The 13,207-nt window shown below is 51.3% G+C and overlaps 1 protein-coding gene across 1 annotated transcript in view; it reads left to right on the top strand.

The window, feature by feature from the left end:
• Positions 1-13,207, top strand: part of DOCK3 (dedicator of cytokinesis 3) — an 873,576-nt gene that overhangs the window by 623,489 nt on the left and 236,880 nt on the right. The window contains exon 37 of the mRNA XM_030206787.1: positions 11,265-11,413. Within this exon, the coding sequence (XP_030062647.1) occupies positions 11,265-11,413 (149 nt within the window). The remainder of the gene's footprint in view (positions 1-11,264; positions 11,414-13,207) is intronic.

Genomic DNA, 13,207 nt, shown 5'->3' with positions numbered 1-13,207 from the left:
CAGATCATGCGCTCCACTAAGGACTAGGTCTAGAATTTTTCCTTCTCTCGTCGGTTCCTGTACCAGCTGCTCCATAAAGCTGTCCTTGATGTCATTGAGGAATTTTACCTCCCTAGCGTGTCCCGATGTTACTTTTACCCAGTCAATATCAGGGTAATTGAAATCACCCATTATTATTGTGTTGCCCAGTTTGTTTGCGTCCCTAATTTCCTTTAACATTTCTGCATCCGTCTGTTCATCCTGGCCAGGCGGACGGTCGTACACGCCTATAATTATCCTTTTCCCCTTTACAGATGGAATTTCAATCCACAGTGATTGCAAGAAGTGTTTTGTTTCCTGCAGAATTTTCAATCTATTTGATTCAAGGCTCTCGTTAATATACAATGCTACCCCTCCACCAATTCGATCAACCCTATCACTACGATATAATTTGTACCCCGGTATGACAGTGTCCCACTGGTTCTCCGAGGACAAGCAGGCTGCTTGTTCTCACGACTGGGTTGACGTCCACAGCAGCCCCCACCAACCGGAACAAAAACTTCGCGGGCGGTCCCGCACGCAGGGTACACCCACCGCGCATGCGGAGCCGTCTTCCCGCCCGTGCACGACCGTTCCCGCACAGTTTTTTTCGATTCCGCGCTGAGGAGAGACGTGTTACCGTCTCTCTCTTGGTCAGCCCCGGAAACCGGATCGTGGCCTAGCCGCAAATTTTCTCTTTTGTGCGCGTTTGCGCTTCTTTTCTTTATTTCAAAAAAAAAAAGTTTTGTTTGTCCCCTCATCATCTTAGCGCGGGGGCGCTTCGTTGCGGCCTTGTGGCCGCTCGGTCGTTTATTTTTCAGGTGTGCTTTTCACCGCCACCATTGACGACTTTGACTTCGCCGACGCGATTTTTCTGTCGATGTCCTCGAAGGTCCCGAGTGGATTCAAGAAGTGTGGTCGGTGCGGCCGGCACATCTCGCAAACCGATACTCACGCTTGGTGCCTCCAGTGCCTTGGCCCGGAGCATAATACCAAGACGTGCACCTTGTGTCTCGGATTGTGAAAGCGGACACAGGTGGCGAGGCAAGTTCGTCGGGACCAACTTTTTGGAACTTGCGCCGGCCCTTCGACGTCGACGGCATCGGTGTCGACGGCCGGGTCTTTGGTACCGGTACCGATGTCGACAAAATCGACACCGACGATGGCATCGACCCCAGGAGCGCAGGTACCGTTGGCTCACCGGACCTCCGGCGACGGCGGGGGTGAGCGGCCGAGCGGGCAGTCGGCCCCGGCCACTCCCTCTACCCAGGGCCATCGGGACCGAACCCTGTCAGACCCGATCCCTCGAGGCCGGGGGGGTTCTACCTCCTCTTCATCTCTGCCACCGAGCGTCGATGATGGGCACCGAAAGAAAACAAAGAAACATCGGCATCGGTCGCCCACGGCTCACGGGACTGCTAGTTCCGGCGCCTCCAAAGATGGATCGACACCGAGGAAACGGCAGTGCCGAGAGAAGCGTTCCCCCTCGGTCGAAGAGGTGTCGCTGCGTCAGTCCATGGGTGCTTCGGTACCGTCTCCTGGACCCGAGCAGCTTCCGGCACCGGCACCCACTCCGGCCCTCCTGCTTTTCCCGACAGCGGGCCTTGACGAGTGCCTCCGAGCCATCCTTCCAGGGATTCTGGAAGGGCTGATGCGCCAGATCTTGCCGGCTCCGGGGGTGCTTGCGCCCCCGGCACCGTTGATGGAGGCGCCGGCGTGCTCCAGCCCGATACCGAGGCCTCCGACGCCGCTTGCAGTACCGGTGTCGACCGCCACGCAGGTGGAATCCCCGTCGACGACGATGGAGGGAGCTTCATCCCCGCCGGTGCGGGAGTCCACCACTCGATGCCACCATCGAGGACGTGGTTCCTCGCAGTCGAGACGGGCCCGGTTCAGGTCTGAGCTGCAAGAGCTCATGTCCGATACCGGGGAAGAGGCCTCGTGGGGGGAGGAGGAGGACCCCAGATATTTCTCCTCAGAGGAGTCTGAGGGCCTTCCCTCCGACCCCACTCCTTCACCGGAGAGGAAGCTCTCGCCCCCTGAGAGCCTCTCCTTTGCCTCCTTTGTCAGGGATATGTCTATATGCATTCCCTTCCCCGTGGTCTCTGTGGATGAGCCGAGGGCTGAGATGCTCGAGGTCCTCGACTATCCATCACCACCTAGAGAGTCTTCCACGGTACCGTTGCACAATGTCCTCAAGGAGACACTGCTTCAGAACTGGCAGAAGCCATTATCTAACCCCACCATTCCCAAGAAAGCGGAGTCCCAATACAGAATCCACTCTGACCCAGAGTTAATGCGGCCCCAATTGCCTCATGACTCGGCGGTCGTGGACTCTGCTCTCAAGAGGGCACGGAGTTCGAGGGATACCGCCTTGGCGCCCCCGGGGCGGGAGTCTCGCACTCTGGACTCGTTTGGGAGGAAGGCCTACCAATCTTCCATGCTCGTGACACGCATCCAGTCGTACCAGCTCTACACGAGCATCCACATGCGGAACAATGTGAAGCAACTGGCAGACCTGGTCGATAAGCTCCCTCCGGAGCAGTCCAGTCCAGGCTTTTTCAGGAGGTGGTCAGGCAGCTGAAGGCGTGTAGAAAGTTCCTGTCCAGGGGTATATATGACACCTGTGATGTGGCATCTCGAGCTGCGGCCCAAGGTATAGTGATGCGCAGACTCTCCTGGCTGCGTGCCTCTGACCTGGACAACCGCACTCAGCAACGACTGGCGGATGTCCCTTGCCGGGCGAGAAGGTTGAGCAGTTGGTGGACCAACTACACCAGCGGGAAACCGCTCTCGACAAGCTCTCCCACCGGGCGCCTTCAGCATCCACCTCTACAGGTGGACGTTTTTCCGGGGCCCGGCAGGCTGCTCCCTACGCCTACAGCAAGCGTAGGTACACCCAGCCGGCTCGAAGGCCTCCTCAGGCACAGGGACAGTCCCAGCGCGCTCGTTCCCGTCAACAGCGTGCGCCTAAGCAGCCCCCTGTGCCTCCACAGCAAAAGCCGGGGACGGGCTTTTGACTGGATCCATGGGAACATAGCCGCCATCAAAGTGTCCGTACCGGACGACCTGCCGATCGGGGGGAGGTTGAAAGCTTTTCACCAAAGGTGGCCTCTGATAACCTCCGATCAGTGGGTTCTCCAAATAGTGCGGTGCGGATACGCCCTGAATTTGGCCTCCACTCCACCAAATTGCCCACCGGGAGCTCAGTCCTTCAGCTCCCATCACAAGCAGGTACTTGCAGAGGAACTCTCCGCCCTTCTCAGCGCCAATGCGGTCGAGCCCGTACCACCCGGGCAGGAAGGGCAGGGATTCTATTCCAGGTACTTCCTTGTGGAAAAGAAAACAGGGGGGATGCGCCCCATCCTATATCTGAGAGGCCTGAACAAATACCTGGTCAAAGAGAAGTTCAGGATGCTTTCCTTGGGCACCCTTCTCCCCATGATTCAGAAAGACGATTGGCTATGCTCCCTGGATTTAAAGGACACTTATACTCACATCCCGATACTGCCAGCTCACAGACAGTATCTCAGATTCCGCCTGGGGACACGGCACTTTCAGTATTGTGTGCTGCCCTTTGGGCTCGCCTCTGCCCCACAGGTGTTCACGAAGTGCCTCGTGGTGGTAGCGGTGTATCTACGCAAGCTGGGAGTGCATGTGTTCCCATATCTCGACGATTGGCTGGTCAAGAACACCTCGGAGGCAGGGGCTCTCCGGTCCATGCAGTGCACTATTCACCTCCTGGAGCTGCTGGGGTTTGTGATAAATTACCCAAAGTCCCATCTCCAGCCAGTCCAATCTCTGGAATTCATAGGAGCTCTGCTGAATTCACAGACGGCTCAGGCCTTTCTTCCCGAAGCGAGGGCCCACAACCTCCTGTCCCTCGCTTCCCAGACCAGAGCGTCTCAGCAGGTCAGAGCTCAGCAGATGTTGAGACTCCTAGGTCATATGGCCTCTACAGTTCATGTGACTCCCATGGCTCGTCTTCACATGAGATCTGCTCAATGGACCCTAGCTTCCCAGTGGTGTCAAGCCACCGGGAATCTAGAAGATGTCATCCGCCTGTCCCTCAGTTGTCGCAATTCGCTGCACTGGTGGACTCTTTGGACCAATTTGACCCTGGGACGTCCATTCCAAATTCCGCAGCCCACGAAAGTGCTGACGACGGATGCATCTCGCCTGGGGTGGGGAGCTCATGTCAATGGACTCCACACCCAGGGTCTGTGGTCCCTCCAGGAACAGGATCTTCAGATCAACCTCCTGGAGCTCCGAGCGGTCTGGAACGCAATGAAGGCCTTCAGAGACCGGCTGTCCTATCAAATTATCCAAATTCGAACAGACAATCAGGTTGCAATGTATTACATCAACAAGCAGGGGGGCACCGGATCTCGCCCCCTGTGTCAGGAAGCCGTCGGGATGTGGCGTTGGGCCTGCCAGTTCGGCATGCTTCTTCAAGCCACATACCTGGCAGGTGTAAACAACACTGGCCGACAGACAGAGCAGAGTCATGCAACCGCACGAGTGGTCACTCCATTCCAGAGTGGTACGCAAGATCTTCCGAGAGTGGGGAACTCCCTCGGTGGACCTTTTCGCCTCTCAGACCAACCACAAGCTGCCTCTGTTCTGTTCCAGACTACAGGCACGCGGCAGACTAGCGTCGGATGCCTTTCTCCTCCATTGGGGGACTGGCCTCCTGTATGCTTATCCTCCCATACCTTTGGTGGGGAAGACCTTACTGAAGCTCAAGCAAGACCGCGGCACCATGATTCTGATCGCGCTCTTTTGGCCTCGTCAGATCTGGTTCCCTCTTCTTCTGGAGTTGTCCTCCGAAGAACCGTGGAGATTGGAGTGTTTTCTGACTCTCATTTCGCAGAACGACGGAGCGCTTCTGCACCCCAACCTTCAGTCTCTGGCCTGGATGTTGAGGGCATAGACTTTGCTTCGTTGGGTCTGTCGGAGGGTGTCTCCCGCGTCTTGCTTGCCTCTAGAAAGGTTCCACTAAAAAGAGTTACTTTTTCAAGTGGAAGAGGTTTGTCGTTTGGTGTGAGAGCAAGGCCCTAGAACCTCGTTCTTGTCCTGCACAGAACCTCCTTGAATACCTTCTGCACTTATCAGAGTCTGACCTCAAGACCAACTCAGTAAGGAATCACCTTAGTGCGATTAGTGCTTACCATCATCGTGTAGAGGGTAAAGCCATCTCTGGAGAGCCTTTGGTCGTTCGATTCATGAGAGGCTTGCTTTTGTCAAGGCCCCCTGTCAAGCCTCCTGCAGTGTCATGGGATCTCAATGTCATCCTCACCCAGATGATGAAACCTCCTTTTGAGCCACTGAATTCCTGCCATCTGAAGTACTTGACCTGGAAGGTCATTTTCTTGGTGGCAGTTACTTCAGCTCGTAGAGTCAGTGAGCTGCAAGCCCTGGTAGCTCATGCTCCTTATACCAAATTTCATCATAACAGAGTAGTGCTCCGTACGCACCCTAAGTTCCTGCCAAAGGTGGTGTCGGAGTTCCATCTTAACCAGTCAATTGTCTTGCCAACATTCTTTCCCAGACCGCATACCCACCCTGCTGAACGTCAGTTGCACACATTGGACTGCAAGCGAGCGTTGGCCTTCTATTTGGAACGGACACAGCCCCACAGACAGTCCGCCCAATTGTTTGTTTCTTTCGACCCCAATAGGAAAGGGGTCGCTGTCGGGAAACGCACCATCTCCAATTGGCTAGCAGATTGCATTTCCTTCACTTATGCCCAGGCTGGGCTGGCTCTTGAGGGTCATGTCACGGCTCATAGTGTTAGAGCCATGGCAGCGTCGGTGGCCCACTTGAAGTCAGCCACTATTGAAGAGATTTGCAAAGCTGCGACGTGGTCATCTATCCACACATTCACATCTCATTACTGCCTACAGCAGGATACCCGACGCGACAGTCGGTTCGGGCAGTCGGTGCTGCAGAATCTGTTTGGGATTTGAATCCAACTCCACCCTCCAGGACCCGAATTTATTCTGGTCAGGCTGCACTCTCAGTTAGTTGTTCTTCGTAGGTCAATTTCTGTTATGCCCTCGCCGTTGCGAGGTTCAATCGACCTGGGTTCTTGTTTTGAGTGAGCCTGAGAGCTAGGGATACCCCAGTCGTGAGAACAAGCAGCCTGCTTGTCCTCGGAGAAAGCGAATGATACATACCTGTAGCAGGTGTTCTCCGAGGACAGCAGGCTGATTGTTCTCACCTACCTTCCCTCCTCCCCTTTGGAGTTGCGTTTTCCTCATTATATTGCTTGTCATTCAACTGAGCGGGAACGGTCGCGCACGGGCGGGAAGACGGCCGCGCATGCGCGGTGGGCGTACCCTGCATGCGAGACCGCCTGCAAAGTTTTTGTTCCGGTTGGTGGGGGCTGTCGTGGACGTCAACCCAGTCGTGAGAACAATCAGCCTGCTGTCCTCGGAGAACACCTTCTACAGGTATGTATCATTCGCTTTATCCTCCTTCCACCAGGTCTCAGATATGTCTATTACCCTGTTTCCCCGAAAATAAGACATCCCCTGAAAATAAGACCTAGTAGAGGTTTTGCTGAATTGCTAAATATAAGGCCTCCCCCGAAAGTAAGACCTAGCAAAGTTTTTGTTTGGCCCCGATGGGACATGGACACAGAAACCTTAATTTTTTTTGCTGCAACCCAAAGACGAAATAACATAAAAGAAATGCAAGAAACAAGACTGAGGTGGAAAATCTATCGTCCAGCGGACTCCTACCATCCTCCTTCACGCTTTTGTGAAGATCAACTACCGGTAAGTGAGCCCGGAAAGAAAAGAAACATCCCCCTTGCAGAAATAATAAAAGAAAAGAAAATGAGTAACCGAGCCCTTTCGGCGCTGCTCCATCGCCCAAGGGCTAAGTCAGACTAGAAGGATGGAAAGTGTTGCGAATGTACAGGAGGAGCGCATAAAGCGCCACCAATGGGGAACGGAGCTACTGTAGAATTTTTTTAACGTTTGTAATATGGTAGGGATGATCCTGCGCCCTAAGCCCTCTCACAACCTCTCGAGACCCCCAGCCAGAGCAGCCCGGCCCCACATTCCATTACCTTCCCTAGTTCATACCCCTCCTCCATTCCCAGCCCGGCCAGGGCGGCTCTGCTCCGCTCGAGTCCTGCGGTCACTGTGGGCAGATAGGCGAGCCACAGCCTACTCCTGCAGGATACCGCCCCCCACTTCAATACTGTTCCCGACTGCCACAGTCCTCCTACTACTCCCGAATAAGACATCCCCTGAAAATAAGACCTAGCGCATCTTTGGGAGCAAAAATTAATATAAGACACTGTCTTATTTTCGGGGAAACACGGTATATCTAATTTTTCATTTAGTGCAATATATTCTAACTCTCCCATCTTATTTCTTAGGCTCCTGGCATTCGCATATAGACATTTCAAACTGTGCTTATTGCTCCTATTTACATCATGCTTAGTACTTGGCAGTACTAATTTGCAATCTTTTGTCTGATTTTTATTTTTATTTAGGGACACCTGATCTACTACGGTTTCTTTTGCAACCTCACTATCAGGATACCCTATCTTCCCTGTTTTGGTGATATCTTTGAAAGATACCTTATCCCGAACCATGCGCTTTTGAGCGACTGTCGGCCTTCCCCCCCATTTCTAGTTTAACAGCTGCTCTATCTTCTTTTTAAATGCAGATGCCAGCAGCCTGGTCCCACCCTGGTTAAGGTGGAGCCCATTCTTTCGGAATAGACGTCCCCTTCCCCAGAATGTTGCCCAGTTCCTAACAAAGCTAAAACCCTCCTCCCTGCACCATCATCTCATCCATACATTGAGATTCCGGATCTCTGCCTGTCTCTTGGGCCCTGCGCGTGCAACAGGTTGCATTTCAGAAAATGCTACCCTAGAGGATCTGGATTTGAGATTTCTACCTAAGAGCCTAAATTTGGCTTCCAGAACCAGTCTCCCACATTTTCCTATGTCATTGGTACCCACATGTACCAAGACAGCCGACTCCTCCCCAGCAGTATCTAAAATCCTATCTAGGTGACGCGTGAGATCTGCCACCTAGCAGGCAAGTCACCAGGCGATCCTCACGTCCACTAGCCACCCAGCTATCTATATGCCTAATGATTGAATCACCAATAGGTGTCCTAACCTTTCCCTCCCGGGCAGCACTTGGAGACATATCGTTGCAAGAGGATAGTACATCCCCGGGTGGGCAGGTCCTGGCTACAGGAGTACTTCCTACTTCACCAGGGTGATGCTCTCCTTCTAGGAGACCTCCCTCCTCCAAGGTAGCACAAGGGCTACCAGACTGGAGGTGGGACTTCTCTACAACATCCCTGTAGGTCTCCTCTATGTACCTCTCTGTCTCCCTCAGCTCCACCAAGTCTGCTACTCTAGCCTCAAGAGAACGGACACATTCCCTGAGAGCTAGGAGCTCCTTGCATCAGGCACAAACATATGACATCTCACCAACTGGGAGATAATCATACATGTGACACTCAATGCAAAAGACTGGATAGCACCCCTCTCGCTGCTGGATTGCTGACTCCATATTAGTGTTTTTGAGTTTTTCAATAATTTAAAATTTGCTACAGTATTAAGAATATTAGCCTAATATAAAAGTGTCTTTTAGTTTATGTGGAGGGGCATAATCGAACGTTGCCGGTGATCTATTTTGGCAGCGGCGTAACAGCTGGCCGGAACCGTATTATCGAAAAAGATGGCGGTTTAGCCCGGCCAAATGCCAGAGTTCACTGGGTTTGATATCGCCGGTTCTGTTTTTCAGCGATAATGGAAAAAAATGCCAGCCATCTCAAACCCTGCGAAATCCAAGGCATTAGGTCATGGGAGGAGCCAGCATTTGTAATGCACTGGTCCCCCTCACATGCCAGGGCACCCTAGGGGGCACTTCTAAAAATGTTTAAAAAATACAAAAAAAGGTCCCAGGTGTATAGCTCCCTTACCTTGGGTGCTGAGCCCCTCCAAACCCACTCCCCACACCTCTACTCCATTACCATAGCCCTTATGAGTGAAGGGGGGCACGTACATGTGGGTACGGTGGGTGTTGGGGGGTTTGGAGGGCTCAACACTTAGCACCACAAGTGTAACAGGTAGGGGGGGGGATGGACCTGGGTCTGCCTGCCTGAAGTGCACTGCACCCATTAAAAACTGCTTCAGGGACTTGCATACTGCTGTCAGGGACCTGGGTATGACATTTGAGGCTGGCATAGAGGCTGGCAAAAAGTGCTTTATTTTTATTTTTTTAGTGTGGGGGGGGGGTTGGTGACCACTGGGGGACTATGGGGAGGTCATCCCCATTCCCTCCGGTGGTCATCTGGTCAGTTGGGGCACCTTTTTGAGGCTTGGTCCTGAAAATAAAAGGACCATGTAAAGCCGGCGAAATACTGCTTAACGCCGCTTTTTTTCCCCATTATCCGCGAAAGCCGGTCATCTGGTAGCCACGCCCATGCCCACCCATGTCCCGCCTTCGCTTCGCCGGCGACATGCCCCTTTGAACTTTCGCTGGCGAGGCGATGGGAAAGCAGCGATGCTGTCAAAAAAGGTGCTTTCGATTATACCGATTTCGTCGCTTTTCCAAGATCGCCGGCCATCTCCCGATTTATGTCTGAAGATGGCCGGCGATCACTTTCAAAAATAAGCAGGATAGTATATTGTGTCACATTTGGAAAAATCTGGATTTTAAAACCCAAAAAGGGATTTTTCTCTATTTTTGAAGAATAGTTTCATCAGCCAACTTTTATCTGGAGCAAGAGTAACAGTTACAAGCAATGTTGAAGATGTCACAATTTCAGTGTCTGAGGACTCTAAAATATCTGAGACATTCAAAGGTAAATTATCTTGAGCCAAATCTTTTTGCTGACCCTCCAAAACTTTTGTTGGTACTTAGTACACTTGAGAAAACAGGGGTATATTATTTTCCGAAACCCTTAATGTTATGCTTTATCATCTCTCTTGGGGATATAGAAAAAAACCTTAGGAAAATGTATTAGCTCTTGTTATATTCCCCAGTGTTTCTATCTTCCTGAGAAGATCAGATGTATCCTTAATTATAACTGCTTGTGTCTTCTGAATATTTTCCATTTCTTTCTCCTGTTTTTCAACTCGTTCTTTTAATTGCTTAAATTCAGAGTCAACAGTTTCCAGCTTTCTCTAGAAAGGCAGTACGTTGCTCCAACTTTTGAACCTGAGGACACAATTCCTTGCCCAAGTTTACAATTAGAGCCCAAAGACTGTCCAAGGTCACTTCAGATGGTTTACTACACAAAAATAAAGGAAATTGTGAGGAAGGCACCAATTCTTGGCCATAAAGACTTACGTCCTGTTCAATGTCTGCAGCAATCGGTTCACCCCCAGTAGATGTAATTCCCGCTACTTCAGCCTGGTCCCTTGTCCAACGCTGGCTGGTTCAGAGCCTCTCGGCGTCGATACTCCTCCACGTTCCCTTGCAGTGGAATCTGTATCGCTGATAGTGGCGAACTGCTGGCTTGCGGCTGTGTGGGGGGGAGCTCTAAAGTCGGGGCTCAAGGTGATATCCAGCCCAAAGGATGCCACAGGGTCTCCACCTTTCCCAGGCGTCTCAAGTGGGCTCCCTCCCGACTGAACCAGGGTTCCCAGCCTGCGGGGGCGGTCACAGTGAGGCTCCAACCGCTGACTTTCCCCTGCGCTTCGGCATCGCAGTCAGCGAAAGCAACAAGGAGAGGCACAGCATGTGTCAGGTGCGTGGTGCCATCTTAGATCCCACAGCTCCTCAAGAAGTCCTTTTGTCTAATCTAGACATAAGCAAGGCTTGAGTTACTGTGTACATAATTGATCTATGATCAAATAGGGTCTTAATTGATGAATCATTCATCAATAGAAAAAAAAATTGCTGCTTTAGAGGAGGGCAGGGGGGCTTGCTGTGCCATGGTGTCTGTCATGTACATTAGAAATTTGCTGGACACATTTTGAAAAGTGGACTTCAAAAGGTATCTTTGAGTCAAATCAGATCCCTAAATTTCTAACTGCACTATTTAAAAAAAAAAAAAAAAAAAAAACTGTTCTCTCCCCCAAATCTCATACTTAAAATCATATTTCAGCCTTCTCTTACCAATGCACAATGTTTCTGTTTTATTTATATTTGATCGCCATCTTCTATACCCCATTGCCTACTATGGAAGCTATCTCAGTATATGTCTTCGATGAGAAAAATTAGCTGCATTGTCAATTGCTCTCCTTGCTTTCCTAACAGAAGCTGCATTCACACTGCTTTTGTACTGGGAGTTGCTACAGTGGGAGGACCGGCCTCTGCGTGATTTCCTGCATTATCCAGCCCAGACAGAGTGGCAACGCAAGGAGGCACTCTGCCGCAAAATCATACACTACTTCAACAAGGGCAAGGTAGGCCATTGAGTTCAGGGGATGTTAATCTCAGTCTTTTTGAAAGAGGTAGTAAAGATTAAGATTTGTTAGTTATTCTGTCTTTTATTTTATGTATGTATTAACTGTGATCCACCAAGACTTTTAGATCATGTGTAATACAAATGTTATAAATAAATGCTGTCTTATGGTAGATACAACATGTTACAGTTCACTTGATACTTGTAGCTTGTGCATGGATTATCACTCCTCAAGAACCAGCATTACAGGGGCAATTCTATAACTGGGTGCCTCCTTTTAGGCATCCCAATGCTGTACAGCGAGACCCTATTCTGTGATGGCATTGAGGCACCCACTTGTGCTAATAAGCCACAGGAGCTCAGTTCTACATTGAGTTCAGGCAGTTTGTTGTTTTTAGCCTATTCTTGAGCTGTTGTTAAACAGGTAGTCAATTTATTCAGCACTGTAGGTAAATCTGGTACAACAGATATGAGTAGCTGTAGAAATTACAGAGTATGGGCAACAGTGGTACCCTGCAAATCAGTGCCCATGGTGACGATGAGGTGCTACGTGGAGCGATCCTGGTTGATCCTGCCAGTAACATATGGTTGTCTCAAAGATTAAGCCATGCACACGTAAGTGAACAAGGCCGGTCTTAGGCCGAGGTGACCAAGGTGGCCGCATAGGGCCTCACGCTTAAGTGGGCCCCGCGCGGCGCGCCTCAGCCTCCTCCGCTCCATCCCGCTCCTGTATTTAAATTTACCTCTGACGATGTCGCAGCACCTGCGCAGCGTCAGTGAAAGCTTGACATCTCTAATCTTCCCTTCGCTCGTTCGTTCCCTCTCAGTGTCCTGCCCTCGCAAGGAAATGACGTCAGAAGAAGGTGGGGCACTGAGGGAACGAGCGAAGGGAAGGCTGGTGGAGAGACATCAGACATCGCTTTCATTGACGCTGCGCAGCTGCTGCAACGGAGGTAAATGTAAATACTAGAAGATTTGAACCAGAGAAGAGGGCGGGCAGGTGGACATGGGAGTGGGAGGGATGGGGAGAGAGGAGCATTGATTGATGGACATGGATGGGAGGGCAGGGCCCAAGGAGAGAGGAGAAATTGCTGGACATGGAGGGGAGGGCAGGGGAGAGAGGAGAATTGCTGGATATGGATGGATGGAGGAGGGAAGGGGAGAGAGGAGCATCGATGGACAAGGATGGTCATGGATGGGCGGGCAGGGCACAGGGAGAGAGGAGAAATTACTGGACATGGAGGGGAGGGAGGAGATTGGCTGGATATGGATGGATGGAGGAGGGAAGGGGAGAGGAGATTTGCTAGATATGGATGGAGGAGAGGGCAGGGGAGAGAGGAGAGTTGCTGGACATGGATGGATGGATGGAGGGGAGGGAAGACTGGAAGGAGAGATGCACATGGATGGAGGGGAGGGAAGAGAGAAGAAATCTGGACATAGATGGAGTGGAGGGCAGGGAAGAGAGGAGAAATGTTGGGCAGGAATAGAGGGAAGGAAAGACAAAGGAAGGAGATGCACATCATGCAGGGCCGTGCCTAGGGTTTCTGGCGCCCCCCTGCAGACTATCAGTTGGCGCCCCCCCCCCCCGTGTGGCACAAGATGCAAAGGAAATAGGAGCTGAAAGATGGAGTGCATATTTGTGGGATTGCTCAACAAATAGATCACAAATAATTTTTTATGATTTTTAACTGTGAAAATGATCGCTCACCACTTGCCACACTGACAGGAATTGTCAGCAATATTCTTAGAAACAAATTGCTATACATTGCAAAATAAGATAGCAGATGTAAATTCT

Source organism: Microcaecilia unicolor, chromosome 6 (genome assembly GCF_901765095.1).
Source record: "Microcaecilia unicolor chromosome 6, aMicUni1.1, whole genome shotgun sequence".
In the NCBI taxonomy this organism is placed as follows: Eukaryota; Metazoa; Chordata; class Amphibia; order Gymnophiona; family Siphonopidae; genus Microcaecilia; species Microcaecilia unicolor.
Note: the sequence above shows the minus strand (reverse complement) of the source record. Positions and strands in the feature narration are given on the sequence as shown.